Source organism: Thalassophryne amazonica, chromosome 18, assembly GCF_902500255.1.
Source record: "Thalassophryne amazonica chromosome 18, fThaAma1.1, whole genome shotgun sequence".
Lineage (NCBI taxonomy): Eukaryota > Metazoa > Chordata > Actinopteri > Batrachoidiformes > Batrachoididae > Thalassophryne > Thalassophryne amazonica.
In genome coordinates, this window is record NC_047120.1 from 66,254,601 (window position 1) to 66,270,534 (window position 15,934).

Sequence of the window (15,934 nt, forward strand, 5' to 3'; positions counted from 1 at the left end):
TGTGTTTTTGGCAAACAGTTTTGCTTCGTGTTTCAGGAGAAGCGCAGCTCTGACAGGCTGTTAATGAGGAAGTTACATTCATGAAGTGTGTGGGTGGGTTGGCGGTAGACGGGCTGATCTGCTGCAGGTTTAGTTATGATTTAGAAGCTAATGCAGAGACATTTTAACATGCTAACCTACATAGGTTAGCATGTTAACATGGTAAATTGCACATTAGGACCTATGCACTCGAGATCAGCCCCAAATGTGATGGTCAGGATCGTATTACCGCTGTAGCATGGTGGTGCAACCATTAGTACTCTTGTTTCCCGGCAAGAAGTTCGAGGGTTTAAAGCCCAATGTGCCCTTTTCTTGGTCATCCAGTGTCAAACCAACACAAAGATCCATACGAGGAAGCCAAACAATTCAGCAATTCGTGTGTTAGTATGGCAACATAATAGTGCTAATGGTGTTAACATACTAGGATGCAAACATAAGCATGTTAGTGGCTCCACCCCTGTCTGACCTCTAATAATCTGCTTGTGGCAATTACTCGGTGGCGAGGAAGATTGTCTCTTGATCGATTCCTAGACAGGATGGTGGACGTGGAGATGACTGAACATGCCCAGTCTTGATGCACACTGTTTCTGACAGATAGAAAATCTACATCCGGGCTCGATCTAGAGACGCCTATGAGTGGGTTTCATTAACATGGCAAAGTGTTTGCAGGCAGACAAACACGTGGTACTCAAGAGATCCATAGCTTGGTCCGATGGCTGGGAAATCCCAGACCATCAGGGTCGAAGGACCTGCCGCAGCCGTCATCCACCTTCACAACTGGTGGGTTACAAGCCAACACCTCCTTTGCCTGATTGAGGACTTCTTGTTTCACCACAGCCCTGTTGGCTGTGCTCAGAGTTCCTGTAGGGCCTTCATGGTTACCGTAGCACCCATGAGGTACACAAGGTCCCTACGGTATTTCACCTCAACAGGCAATCCCCTACTTGATCCATTACCCAGTGTTGCAATGGATGTGGGGCTGGATGTTGACACCTAAATCACATGCTACAACCTCTGGCAATAATTATGGAATCACCAGCCTCGGAGGATGTTCATTCAGTTGTTTAATTTTGTAGAAAAAAAGCAGATCACAGACATGATACAAAACTAAAGTAATTTCAAATGGAAACTTTCTGGCTTTAAGAAACACTATAAGAAATCAGGAAAAATAATTGTGGCAGTCAGTAACGGTTACTTTTTTAGACCAAGCAGAGGGAAAAAATATGGACTCACTCAATTCTGAGGAATAAATTATGAAATCACCCTGTACATTTTCATCCCCAAAACTAACACCTGCATCAAATCAGATCTGCTCCTTAATCTGCATCTAAAAAGGAGTGATCACACCTTGGAGAGCTGTTGCACCAAGTGGACTGACATGAATCATGGCTCCAACACGAGAGATGTCAATTGAAACAAAGGAGAGGATTATAAAACTCTTAAAAGAGGGTAAATCATCACGCAATGTTGCAAAAGATGTTGGTTGTTCACAGTCAGCTGTGTCTAAACTCTGGACCAAATACAAACAGCATGGGAAGGTTGTTAAAGGCAAACATACTGGTAGACCAAGGAAGACATCAAAGCGTCAAGACAGAAAACTTAAAGCAATATGTCTCAAAAATCGAAAATGCACAACAAAACAAATGAGGAACGAATGGGAGGAAACTGGAGTCAACGTCTGTGACCGAACTGTAAGAAACCGCCTAAAGGAAATGGGATTTACATACAGAAAAGCTAAACGAAAGCCATCATTAACACCTAAACAGAAAAAAAACAAGGTTACAATGGGCTAAGGAAAAGCAATCGTGGACTGTGGATGACTGGATGAAAGTCATATTCAGTGATGAATCTCGAATCTGCATTGGGCAAGGTGATGATGCTGGAACTTTTGTTTGGTGCCGTTCCAATGAGATTTATAAAGATGACTGCCTGAAGAGAACATGTAAATTTCCACAGTCATTGATGATATGGGGCTGCATGTCAGGTAAAGGCACTGGGGAGATGGCTGTCATTACATCATCAATAAATGCACAAGTTTACGTTGATATTTTGGACACTTTTCTTATCCCATCAATTGAAAGGATGTTTGGGGATGATGAAATCATTTTTCAAGATGATAATGCATCTTGCCATAGAGCAAAAACTGTGAAAACATTCCTTGCAAAAAGACACTTAGGGTCAATGTCATGGCCTGCAAATAGTCCAGATCTTAATCCAATTGAAAATCTTTGGTGGAAGTTGAACAAAATGGTCCATGACAAGGCTCCAACCTGCAAAGCTGATCTGGCAACAGCAATTAGAGAAAGTTGGAGCCAGATTGATGAAGAGTACTGTTTGTCACTCATTAAGTCCATGCCTCAGAGACTGCAAGCTGTTATAAAAGCCAGAGGTGGTGCAACAAAATACTAGTGATGTGTTGGAGCGTTCTTTTGTTTTTCACGATTCCATAATTTTTTCCTCAGAATTGAGTGATTCCGTATTTTTTTCCCTCTGCTTGGTCTAAAAAAGTAACAGTTACTAACTGCCACAATTTTTTTTTCTTGATTTCTTATAGTATTTCTTAAAGCCAGAAAGTTGCCATTTGAAATGACTTTAGTTTTGTGTCATGTCTGTGATCTGCTTTATTTCTACAAAATTAAACAAGTGAATGAACATCCTCCGAGGCCGGTTATTCCATAATTTTTGCCAGGGGTTGTATTGGTCATCTCAATCTGGTACTCTGAGTGCCAGCACACACATTTTCCATTTCCACCTAGACCTGATTAGCTACAGTACAGTAAATAATGTTATCTCCCAGCACTTGATTAGCTGAAGTATGGTGACCAAACGGTCCTGTTTTCACTTCCTGTCCTGGCTTTTTTTTTTTTTTTTAGAAAGTGATGAAAATTTCTTGGTTTCCATTGTTTTCATCTTTGAGTAAACTTCAAGTATTGCCAGGCCAAGTGTCCTGGTTTTCAGTAATCAAAATATGGTCACCCTAAGCTGAAGACGTCTTACGTAACTAATCAAGTGGACGAAATGCAATTACTGAGGAAAAAGATTGTAAAGACTTGAACTCAATACGGTTGGACTGCTAGCATGCTAATGTTAGCAGATTTGCAAATAAGTTAAAATACTTTAACAAGGCCGTATTACACTATATCATAAATTTGTTTACATAATGCTAACTTGCTACCAAGCTAGGCACCAGCACCCCCCCCCCCCAACAAAAAACTCAACCCCAACCCTTAATTGGAGTAAGCAGGTATAGAAAATGGATGGATGCTACCAATTAATTTTATTTCATTTATATAGCGCCAAATCACAACAAAGTTGCCTCAAGACACTTCACACAAGTAAGGTCTAACCTTAACCCCCAGAGCAAGAACACATAGTGCAGCAGATAACAGAATATTTGCAGAGGAATCCTTCAAATCCGGTTACAAGCACCAAAGTTTGACTGTGTATACCTTTTGGTACATATTTTAGAAAAATAACGTTAGACATTTGAATTTTCAATAGGGGGCCAAGTAGGGGTCAATTGAAGAACTGCATAGGGGTAAAAAAAAAAAGTTCCAATCATATTGAAAGCTATACCACATTATTTGTCTGATCACAAAGATTCCAAAAAGGTATAGTTTGGACTATCTAAAACTGAATGTTCTGGAGTTATGGGGTTAAAAACAGCAAGCATGGCGACAAAGGTCACTTTCAGTTTGTACAGGAGTCAAAAGTTAAAGTTGCTCCAATTATGGTCAAACATGGTGCAAATTATTGGTTGAGTTAGTAGGATTTTAAAAAGGAATAGTTTTCACTGTGTGTCATGCTTAGTTATCATGTTACGGCGCAACATATGTCAGAATCCAATGGAAGTCTACATTGTTTGACCTTTACTTTGGAGACCAAACATTCAACACAGTCAGAAGTATTCCATTTGTTAATCCTATTAGTTCAACCAATAATTTGCACCACGTTTTACCAAAACTGGAGCAACTTTAACTTTTGACCCCTGTACAAACTGAAACTGACCTTTGTCACCATTCTTGCTGTTTTTACCCCATAACTCCAGAATATTCAGTTATAGATAGTCCAAACTATACCTTTTTGGAATCTTTGTGATCAGACACATAATGTGGTATAGCTTTCAATATGATTGGAACATTTTTTGACCCCTATGCAGTTCTTCAATTGACCCCTACTTGGCCCCCTATTGAAAATTCAAATGGCTAACGTTATTTTTCTACAATATGTACCAAAAGGTATACACAGTCAAACTTTGATGCTTGTAACCGGATTTGAGCGATTCTTACAGTTAGCTGCTGTACTAACAGGTGACAGTGGTAAGGAAAAACATCCTCTGATGATTTGAGGAAGAAACCTCAAGCAGACCAGACTCAAAGGGGTGACCCTCTGCTTGGGCCATGCTACCGTCACAATTTACAAAACAATTAACAAAAAGAATATGCAGGAAATTTTGCATGGGAGGGTTGCAGAAGTAGACACACACCCATCTCTGGATGGAGCTGCACCTGAGAGAAAAAACAGAATCAGGCATCAGAATGACAACAAATACAGTATAATTTGTCAGCATTAAGCAACAAGAAAAAAGAAGAAATACTAAGGTGATCGCCGGCCACTAGCCCTAAGCTTCACTAAAAGACCCAGACTTTAGATTAAGTTGACACCGCGGCATGCTCCGTTTCCTAATAAAATTAATTTAACAGAGTAAAAAGCATACAGTCGTACCACACTACTGGTGATGAACAGTTCATGTTCTGTGCATTTACTCAGAAGGAGTTCATTGCTGTTCATCTTGCCGGTTTGGAGGATTTAAGAAAATTGGCCAGATTTCTAGAAATGAGAGCTGCTCCATCTAAAGTGGGATGGATGCCGTCTCTCCTAACAAGACCAGGTTTTCCCCAGAAGCTTTGCCAATTATCTATGAAGCCCACCTCATTTTTTGGACACCACTCAGACAGCCAGCAATTCAAGGAGAACATGCGGCTAAACATGTCACTCCCGGTCCGATTGGGGAGGGACCCAGAGAAAACTACAGAGTCCAACATTGTTTTTGCAAAGTTACACACCGATTCAATGTTAATTTTAGTGACCTCCGATTGGCGTAACCGGGTGTCATTACTGCCGACGTGAATTACAATCTTACCAAATTTACGCTTAGCCTTAGCCAGCAGTTTCAAATTTCCTTCAATGTCGCCTGCTCTGGCCCCCGGAAGACAATTGACTATGGTTGTTGGTGTCGCTAACTTCACATTTCTCAAAACAGAGTCGCCAATAACCAGAGTTTGATCCTCGGAGGGTGTTTCACCGAGTGGGGAAAAACGGTTAGAAATGTGAACGGGTTGGCGGTGTACGTACACGGAGCTTCTGTTTAGGGCTACGCTTCCTCCTCACAGTCACCCAGTCGGCCTGATTTCCCGGCTGCTTGGGATCTGCTGGAAGGGAACTAATGGCGGCTAAGCTACCTTGGTCCGCACCGACTACAGGGGCCTGGCTAGCTGTAGAATTTTCCACGGTGCGGAGCCGAGTCTCCAATTCGCCCAGCCTGGCCTCCAAAGCTACGAATAAGCTACACTTATTACAAGTACCATTACTGCTAAAGGAGGCCGAGGAATAACTAAACATTTCACACCCAGAGCAGAAAAGTGCGGGAGAGACAGGAGAAGCCGCCATGCTAAACCGGCTAAGAGCTAGTAGCTGCGCTAAGCTAGCGGATTCCTAAAAACACAAAAAGTGAATAATGTGTAAATAATTTAGAGGTGATTCAGCAGAGGGAGTGCTTTAGTTAAGGCACGTGAAGATTACACTGTGAAACAAATCGTTATCTAGGTAACTAGATCAATCTAACTGCGCAGATTAAACAGCTAACAGATACAGAAAAACACCGCTGTGCTCCGGAACAGGAAGTGATACAATACCGCAGTGAGAGCCAACCACCAGTAGAGGCAAGCAAGCTTCAAACTTCAAACTATGGGGGTCTGGGGGATCTCCCACAGAATTTTTTTAAAAGAGCAAGTCAAATTTTGTATATTCTGGTGAATTTTAATGAGTATGAAGCCCACTGAAACAAAGAAAAGTCACTTCAATCTGTGAAGTAAAAACACACTATTGATTATAGGGGGTTTGGGGGTCCTCCCCCGGAAATTTTTTAAAAGAGCAAGTCAAATTTTGTATATTCTGGTGAATTTTAATGGGCACGAAGTCTTCCGAAACAAAGACAATGCACTTCAAACTGTCAAGTAAAAATTCTTTGTCTTCTGTAGTATTTTGATCTGTTCTAATCCGGTAAATGCACCAAATGGGTGCAGTGTCGCTGTACAGTCAATAAAATACAAAATTAGGGCCTAAAGCAACTGACGTTCTGCTGTGCAGAAAGTAACAATGTCACCAGTTTTGAAAACGCATGCACACTGAGAAACTCAAAACTGGCTTATTCACATTTAATCTGTAAAATGCTCTCACTCATAAAACAAACTTGGCTGCAACTAACGATTATTTTAGTAATCGATTAATCATTTTTTTTGTTTGTTTTTTTTTTTTGTTTTTTGTTTTTTTACTTACATGTGAGTTTTGCCATCATTTCTTGAAGTGAGTTATTATTATGAGGCCTTTATCACGGAACATCAACGTTTGACCTTGTAATAAAGTTATGATGTTATATTCTCGTCAAAAACATACCTTGAATGTTTTGTTTATTTTGAGAGATTTCCATCAGGTTTCATCCGATTATGAGCATTTTTAGATGCCTACAGAAACTATCTCAACCACTGACAACATATTACAGCAAGAGTCCACAAAAGTATTTTAAAGGCCTGACTAAAGTGTAATATGTGATCTTTAATAAGTTATTTTCATGAAAAAAGACACAAATGTGCAGTTTACTGCATTTTATTTTTTTGTGTAAAAGCACAGCTTAGATGTGGTTTGACCGAAACAAATTGTCATTAAACTTAACCAGTTGTATATGATTCTCGTTTTACATTACTTAGTCCACATTTCATTATATTTTATTTTACCTTATGTTTATATTAGTTGCGCATATACTCTTAATAATTTACCGTTAAATTTCACGATCTTTCATTTGGCTAAAACAGCACCACGGAAAGCACCTTTTTGGAATTGCACTCAAATCTCGTTGTAATGGAAATTACAATGACAATAAAGGTGATTCTGATTCTTCTGATTATTATTATTATTATTAATATATAAATTAAAAATAAATAAATTATAATTCGTAATACATTTGACTCTTTTACGACAACAAATACTAAGCCATTCATTATTATACAGAAAACATGCACACAAACTGTGCTGAGATGCGAACAGCTTAACGCCATACCAAGATGCTGATTAGACACCATGATTAGTGCACAGGTGTGCCTTAGACTGCCCACAATAAAAGGCCACTCTGAAAGGCGCAGTTTTATCACACAGCACAATGCCACAGATGTCGCAAGATTTGAGGGAGCGTGCAATTGGCATGCTGACAGCAGGAATGTCAACCAGAGCTGTTGCTCGTGTATTGAATGTTCATTTCTCTACCATAAGCCGTCTCCAAAGGCGTTTCAGAGAATTTGGTAGTACATCCAACCGGCCTCACAACCGCAGACCACGTGTAACCACACCAGCCCAGGACCTCCACATCCAGCATGTTCACCTCCAAGATCGTCTGAGACCAGTCACTCGGACAGCTGCTGAAACAATCGGTTTGCATAACCAAAGAATTTCTGCACAAACTGTCAGAAACCGTCTCAGGGAAGCTCATCTGCATGCTCGTCATCCTCATCGGGGCCTCGACCTGACTCCAGTTCGTCGTCGTAACCGACTTGAGTGGGCAAATGCTCACATTCGCTGGCGTTTGGCACGTTGGAGAGGTGTTCTCTTCACGGATGAATCCCAGTTCACACTGTCCAGGGCAGATGGCAGACATCGTGTGTGGCGTCGTGTGGGTGAGCAGTTTTCTGATGTCAATGTTGTGGATCGAGTGGCCCATGGTGGCGGTGGGGTTATGGTATGGGCAGGCGTCTGTTATGGACGAAGAACACAGGTGCATTTTATTGATGGCATTTTGAATGCAGATACCGTGACGAGATCCTGAGGCCCATTGTTGTGCCATACATCCAAGAACATCACCTCATGTTGCAGCAGGATAATGCACGGCCCCATGTTGCAAGGATCTGTACACAATTCTTGGAAGCTGAAAATGTCCCAGTTCTTGCATGGCCGGCATACTCACCGGACATGTCACCCATTGAGCATGTTTGGGATGCTCTGGACCAGCGTATACGACAGCATGTACCAGTTCCTGCCAATATCCAGCAACTTCGCACAGCCATTGAAGAGGAGTGGACCAACATTCCACAGGCCACAATTGACAACCTGATCAACTCTATGCGAAGATGTGTTGCACTGCATGAGGCAAATGGTGGTCACACCAGATACTGACTGGTATCCCCCCCCAATAAAACAAAACTGCACCTTTCAGAGTGGCCTTTTATTGTGGACAGTCTAAGGCACACCTGTGCACTAATCATGGTGTCTAATCAGCATCTTGATATGGCACACCTGTGAGGTGGGATGGATTATCTCAGCAAAGGAGAAGTGCTCACTATCACAGATTTAGACTGGTTTGTGAACAATATTTGAGGGAAATGGTGATATTGTGTATGTGGAATAAGTTTTAGATCTTTGAGTTCATCTCATACAAAATGGGAGCAAAACCAAAAGTGTTGCATTTATATTTTTGTTGAGTGTATATTCCACATGCCGAGGATGAGTTTCTTCTTTCGACCACAAGTGGGCAAGTCTGCCAGCCACAGTATGCTGGCCAGACAGCATCAGGCAGGCTTTCTTTAGGCTACCTTTTCTAGACCCACTCCCTTACTAGGGTGACCAGTGCTATCCTAAAGAGGCTGCTCAGTCACCAGGGATACTGCCGAAGTCCTTCTCAGCCTCATTTGAAGAAAAGCAACTAAAGTCCAAGGCCACCTACAAGCAGGTTCTAAGTCCAAGGCCACCTACAAGCAGGTTCTTGACTATGACTTCCAGTGGTTACCGCCACCTGTCACTTCTGCCCTTCACCTATCGCTGCAGGGCTTTTTGTAAGGGGAGAAATGGGGATTGCGACACTTCACAGACATCCTGTGCTTGAAGTTGATTTAAGTGGGAGAATCTTTACACGCAGACAATCTCACTCTCTAGGCAGAAGAGACCTTGATCCAGTGTCACAGACAACCGTTACGGCTGAAGACCTCCCTGCTGCAGTGGATGACTAGAATACCTTCCGTGTCTTGTTCTGCTGAGTGCTCCACAACGCTTGCTGTAACCGCCTTCCCAGCCATTAGATCCACTGTTGGTTTCTTCAGCCCAGTCCACCAGAGCCAGTCTTCACATTCTTGGATAGACATACCTTAGTTGATTAACCAGAGGATTTCAGACCCAACTGGCTAACCTCACCTGGTTTAGCCTGCCACCAAAGCGGTTACTGAAGTGTGGCAGCTGCACATGCTGCAGTTTTGTGGAGCCACAGGTGAGAGCTGAGTGACAGGTGGGAACCAATGTAGAGCGAGCAATCGTAACTGACATGGCAAGCCCCCCACCCCCCAAAAGAGACACCAACAGTAGAACTCGTAACTACAAACACTAACAGCTGTATGAATGTTTTTCTTAAACGCATTTCAATTAACACATAATGCAATATTTGTGGATTTTTTTTTAAATTGATTCAGGCCATTTGAGCACCCCCACCACCACCACACACACACAGTAACAGACAATCAAATTCTTGGAATGTATATATTTATTGCAAGGCTGCTGCACTGGAAAAAAAAAAAAAAAAACAGTAATGGTGATAATAATAATGATGAACTGAGTGTCATGTTCTTGCAAAATATCACATCACTAATTATTAGAGATGCATCAATCTCACTTTGCCACAAATTATGTTTAAACTCAGAGAACAAATCTGATTTATAGAACCTGCAGATGCTACTGTGCAGAATACAGATTAATCTTCCGTGATGGAAATTAATCATCTCTGATGCTGACAAGGAAGTCAGTGAGGTTTGTGATCAATCACCTGTACGTAATGTGAATCTGTCAGGTCTCAATGTATGACCTGATCAGTTTGGTGAATACTGGTGCAGATTTTGATTTAGCGCTTTAGATGGGTGCATCTCTACTAATCAGAGAGAAAGACAGAGGAAAGCAAAAAAGAAACAAACAGTAAACGTGTCTTATGTAAGGCCGGCCCACTTTATCCAAAGCCCCCCCCCCCAAAAAAAGAAGAAAAAAAAAAGCCCAGATGTCCCCGTTAACAAAACAACTCCAGTTCAGCACGGAGAGACACACACAAACACACACCTACCTCCTGGTCTTCCTACATGGTTTGCCAGGCAACTACCAATCAGGACATACAACACACTAATGAGGGACAAATCAACAACAACAAAAAATTACACTTAAAGAGGTGTTGCATCAGTTTTTATGCAAAAGATTAAGACTTTTTAAAATCAACAGTAACAAAAACAAAGAAGTGAGAAAAGTCACAAAAAAAGAGCATCACTTTAACAGGAAATAGATCTGTGAGCTTTTGTACCAGTGATCTTAACAAGTCATCACAAACTGCACGTCCACCGGCGCAAACCAAAACCCACAGGTTTACATACACAACTCTTATAAAAAAAAATAAATAACATGATAAGCGAGGATGATGATGATGATACTGTCAGTAATGTTGATGTACCTCTCCATTTTTTATGGGAACTAAACTAATTACAGGCTAAATGCAACTTCAACCACATCTGCTCCTAATGTCCACCATGCATACGATGATGATGAAGTTATTTCTTGCAACATTTACAGTCAGGTCCAGCAGGTGGTGGGATATTACTTAAGGAAATAAAAATTGCTTTTTGGACTGATGTGGTGCATCAAAGTTCACAGACATCTGAGTTGCACAGCGGGTGAATTGTTTATGTAATTCGAAGGGATTGATTTATTTATATGGGATTATGTTTTTGAGTTTAGATAATTATAATTGACCTCCTGACATTTAAACAACCCCCCCCCCCCCCAGCACCATTTCCAATGATTGATTTATGTTCTTTGTGAGTTGTGCACCGCTGTCGTCGGTTTTGTTGCTTAGAGACTTTTATTTCTGTGGCTACGGCACAAACAGATCTATTTCCAGTCACTGACACTCTCCCTGCAAACATCACCGTCCTGATTAAACGATTTCCATCATTGAGCTGGGATTTGACAAAGTAGGAAAAATAAACTTTTTGTGCATGAATGACTCACTGCATCTCTTTATGTGGACTGGATGCCAACCACAACATTTGTAAAATATGTTTAGCTCCAAGCGCTTTTTTTAATACCCAAGACGACCTCTAACACATGCTCTCATTATTATTTCAAATTTCCCATTTCAACAAGACACTCGAAAGCAATGCAGAAGCTAAACTGGGCAGTAGCAGTGTGACCAGTTACTTTGAAAAGTTACTTTATTAGCAGCTGCTGACAACTTATAACTAATAAGTAATGTAACTAATAAGGTAATGAGTAATCGAACTTGGTTGCTCTTAAGATTGAGTACTCAGCAAAGTTACTCAGTCTTAAAATAACCAAGTTACATTACTAGTTACATTCAGCAGCTGCTGACAAGTTGTTCACAGCAGATAAGAAAGTAACTGGACTAAGTAATTAATAGAGCAACTTTTCAAAGTTACTGTGGCAACACTGGGTGGTAGTTTGTTGAAAAAGATTAAACCTGTGGTGGATATTAATTAAAAAAAACTATCAGTGCTTCCTTCCACACAATAATGTTCTTACAGAAGAAAAGAACACAGCGAGAGGGAAAAAAACCCCATCATGTATGAAAAAGTAATGGAAACATCATCAGCAGCTTAAAAACAAAAACAAACAAACAAAAACTCCCAACTGTGCAGGGTGGAGAAGCAAAGAGGTCATGAAGCATTTGGAAAGTCTGGAACCTAAACTTGAGACATTCCAAATGATCCATTCTGCTTCCGCTACCTTGACTCCACCCATTTTCCCTGTTCTCAGCACACCCTGATGGAAGACCACGCCCCTCTGGTTTAAGATGAGGAACTGAGCCCTGATAAGACATGGTGTGTATTGGTCCCCTCCCCCTTCACCTCCTCCGGATCGCCCGATTCCTCCTCTCCATCCCTGAGACTGAAGAGCGTGTGGAAACATCGCAACGGAGGATTAGCGCTTTGCTTTGGCTTCTTCAGCTTCTTTTTCTGGAAGGTGAGACAAGTCACACAGAAGTCATGAATTTTCATCAATTCTTTGAGGAGGACCAGCTTCTTGGTACCCCCCCCCATTACATATTTTCTTAGCTGCACATTTTGGCACAGGCATGAAAAACAGGAACATGACAGCAACACTACAACTGCATGCCGCCGTTCCACTTCTCTACCATTCACACCAGAAGACGACTGACCACCTACAGACGGCATCAGCTTTTCTCTGAACCGAGCTCAGAAGTCTCAGTATTGTTTGTTCAAGAACCAAACGAGTCAACCAACCAGAAAATGTCAAACAGGAAGTGCAACCCTTCAACATTGTGGCTGTTATAAATGCTTTATATTTCATGAATGCTCTTCTCACCTTTCCTGAGCTCTTCTTTCTTTCTGGCAGCCTCCTCCCTCTGTTTTTTGATGATGGCCAGTCTGGCCAGGTCAGCTCTCGCCTGCTCCGTTTTTCCCTCCAGATGGAGCTTCATGTAACGTTCCTTTGATTTCTGCTTCTCTATCTCCTCTCTGATAGAAGAAAAACAGCTCACCCTCATATATAATCACATAAGATCCAAGACAAGATATGTTATTTTTAAAATAAACAGCTGAAATATTGAACAGCCACCTCTCTCTTCGAGTCAGCTCTTTGGGCGCATCCAGGTCTACTTCAGCCACCTTCTTGCTCTTCTGAGTCACACGGTTTGGGTTCTCAATCTCTATCAATCCATCAACACCACACCTTCGCCTGGTCTGTGTGCAAAAAGAAAAACTGTAACTTATTTTTTTTTAAGTTTCTAATAAAACGTAGCTTGTGTGTGACACAGGTAACCAACCAAAAACTGGATGCTGGTTTGTCACCCACAAATATATTGTACGAGTAAAATCATCCAACAACGCAGAGAAATAAAGTTCAAATTTTGAATGAAAGCATATGTGGGAGGAGACACGGGAAAAAGATGTGACGCTTCAGTTAGTTTGCTAGAAGACCCATGGGTGACTCAAGCCTAGATCTGATCAGTTTTCCTGTATGAAATCTATTTAACTGGTGATGAAACAAATAGTTTCTCCAATCACAGACACAGGAGCCTGTAACTCTTTCAGAGCTGCCCGAGTGTCTCGTTGGCTTCCCTCACTGGTCCCCTTCTTGCACAGTCACTCAGTACCACACTGTGTGTATTTCTTTAAGACTGATGGAAATGAAGCCAAAGAAAATGTTCATGCATCCATCCACAAACCCGGCTACAGCAAACTGGCTGTAAAAAGCGATTATTTACTATAATTTCATAAATACATTTATACGTCAGTGTTTTTTAATTACACTAGAAGCTTTTATTTTTTTGATGCTGTTCAGTAACTTTGAACATTTTATTAAATATTCTAGTTTCCAAAATTGGTCATTTGTATTAATTTCTGAATATATCTTAAATTCTCTTTAAAATTCAGTCATTCTGATCAAAGTGTAATACCTATTTTTCACAACATCTGGAGACCCACATATGTACATAACAATATTCTACCTAATTTCAATTTTCATCCAAAGCAAATTACTGCAGACTCAACACTAATTTACACTCTGACTCACCTCATCCTCACTGCTGCTCTCATCTTCAGATTCTGACGAGCTTTCTTTCTCTGCTCCATTTTTTTCTTCCTGTTAACAAACATCAATCAAAGTACAACTAGTTTGAAAGTATCTGTGTTTAGCTGCTGAAGTCTTCTACTCACCATCTCCTTCTGCAATCTCATCTGTCGGTCAATCTCCTCGGGGTTGCTGAACTGTTTCCCTCGGCCTTTGTGGCCCTTTTTACCTGGGAAAAACAACCAACAGTACTTTTAGTGGGAAAATTGCCTGACTTCAACTGTTTTATTCATCTGTTCTATATATGTAATAGAACTGGTGCTTTAATACATGTGGTCATCCCTCATAGTTAGAAACAAGAGGATACAAGAACAGAATTGCCTGTTTAATATAGTATGAGCCAATAAATTAACAATGGCTTAAGCAACCTCCATCTGGCTGCAAGATTTCACAATTACTCAAAAAGTTGTGTCATTTATAATATTACTCGTGATGATCCAAAAGTCTATGGTAGTGGAAACTTCAACACCAAAAATTCACCCTTCTGGAACCTTAACTGCTAAAGTCTGCACCATGCTGTGACATCACAACTCATGAATGATGGTTTTTGCATTTTATTCATCTCGCAGTTATGAGAAATGTTGCCGTTCCCTGTTTTTCAAGCGAGAACAGACTTACACACTCAAAGAGCGTGTGTGGCGGAAGATGAGTCACGCGTGAACCAGCTAATGTCACTTTCACGACAGCAAAGATACGCAGAAAGTCAACTTTTTCAGAAAATGCTTCACAAAGCATCTCATTCTGTCTTATGATATAAATTTAAACAACTCATGACAAATTTTATATATATATATATATATATATATATATATATATCTCGAGTCGGTGCTATGAGCCGGGGCACCACGTGAAACATCTAAAATTTACAATACCAAAAACAAAAATGAAAGCTGACTTGAAAACATTAAAATATAAATTAATTACTGTACATTTTCTGGGATCACACACAGCAACTAACAAAGCCACACAGTTAACATGCTAAAAGCTAACCGTAGCGAACATTTTACTAGCTAGGATTAGCTTTCTGAAATAAATACTTTACTGTCAGTGTTTATACTTACCGCCCCGAGGCATTATCACAAGTTTGTATAGCTAACGTTCGGTGGAATATACAACAATAAAACGCGGCAGCTGTTGACGTCCGACAGTGATATTTCCAAGATGTTACTGGAGATAGCTCCTTCAAAACCGCTCCAATCTCGTTCAACACCTTAAAAGTTCGACACAGGGTTTAAGAGTTCGACACAGTGTTGACAACTGCTTCGAAACTTCAACCACGTGACATTTTCAGTTCAGCTCAGTGGCTGTTTCGGTGTTGAACCAAACCACTGAAATATATTCACAAGCAAAATAAATAAATATTTTTTTAAACGTAGGACTTTTGTTACTTTTGCAAAGTATTTGCACACGCAGCATTTCTTATGTAAAATATATTTAAGGGAGAAAAATGAAATGTGTTCACAAAAGCCAATAAATTAATAAAAACAAAAAAGTATAAAACAGCAAATGCTTTTAATGGCATTGATTAGTTTGTAGCTCTGTGTGTGTGTATGAGACACATAATTGTTACCATGTAACTAATAATACTTTATTGATCCGGCAGCAAGGAGATTCACTTGTTACAGCAACATACTAAAAAAGATGTAATTATGTGGAAAACAAATAAAATAAAACTACAAAACAGTACAGTATCCTCAGATAAGCACCGGACTGAGAGACCTTAATGAATGAATGTTACAAGGAAAAACAAATACTTCCACATTTTATTCATGAGAAATAGTAACTGAGAAATATCATACAGAAACTCAGTATGAGACGACAAAATAAAAAAAGCTGTAAAATGTCTCATGTTGTTCACAGATCAATTATGATATACTAAAGGCATTAATCATATAAGACAAAAATTGGATTTCAATTTTATAGTAGTCTGTAAATGTTTTAGATACATTAATGAAAAAGTAATATTTGTAAATAAATACAACTAAGTAAAATGTGT

At 40.3% G+C, this 15,934-nt stretch overlaps 1 protein-coding gene and 1 long non-coding RNA gene across 2 annotated transcripts; one reads left to right on the forward strand and one right to left on the reverse strand.

Moving 5' to 3' along the window:
* The first annotated feature begins 767 nt into the window (after nt 1-767).
* On the forward strand, nt 768-9,723 carry LOC117531045. The gene is made up of 3 exons (XR_004566509.1): nt 768-778; nt 2,548-2,552; nt 9,646-9,723. It is a non-coding gene; the product is annotated as an uncharacterized LOC117531045 (long non-coding RNA).
* Nucleotides 9,724-11,117: 1,394 nt separating this feature from the next.
* On the reverse strand, nt 11,118-15,282 carry pdap1a (pdgfa associated protein 1a). The gene is made up of 6 exons (XM_034194050.1): nt 15,000-15,282; nt 14,025-14,107; nt 13,882-13,950; nt 12,925-13,049; nt 12,673-12,824; nt 11,118-12,302 (listed from the first exon to the last, which is right to left on the reverse strand). Exons 1-6 carry the CDS (start codon nt 15,010-15,012, stop codon nt 12,268-12,270), a joined length of 477 nt encoding a protein of 158 aa, XP_034049941.1. The 5' UTR covers nt 15,013-15,282; the 3' UTR covers nt 11,118-12,267.
* Between the last annotated feature and the right edge of the window lie 652 nt (nt 15,283-15,934).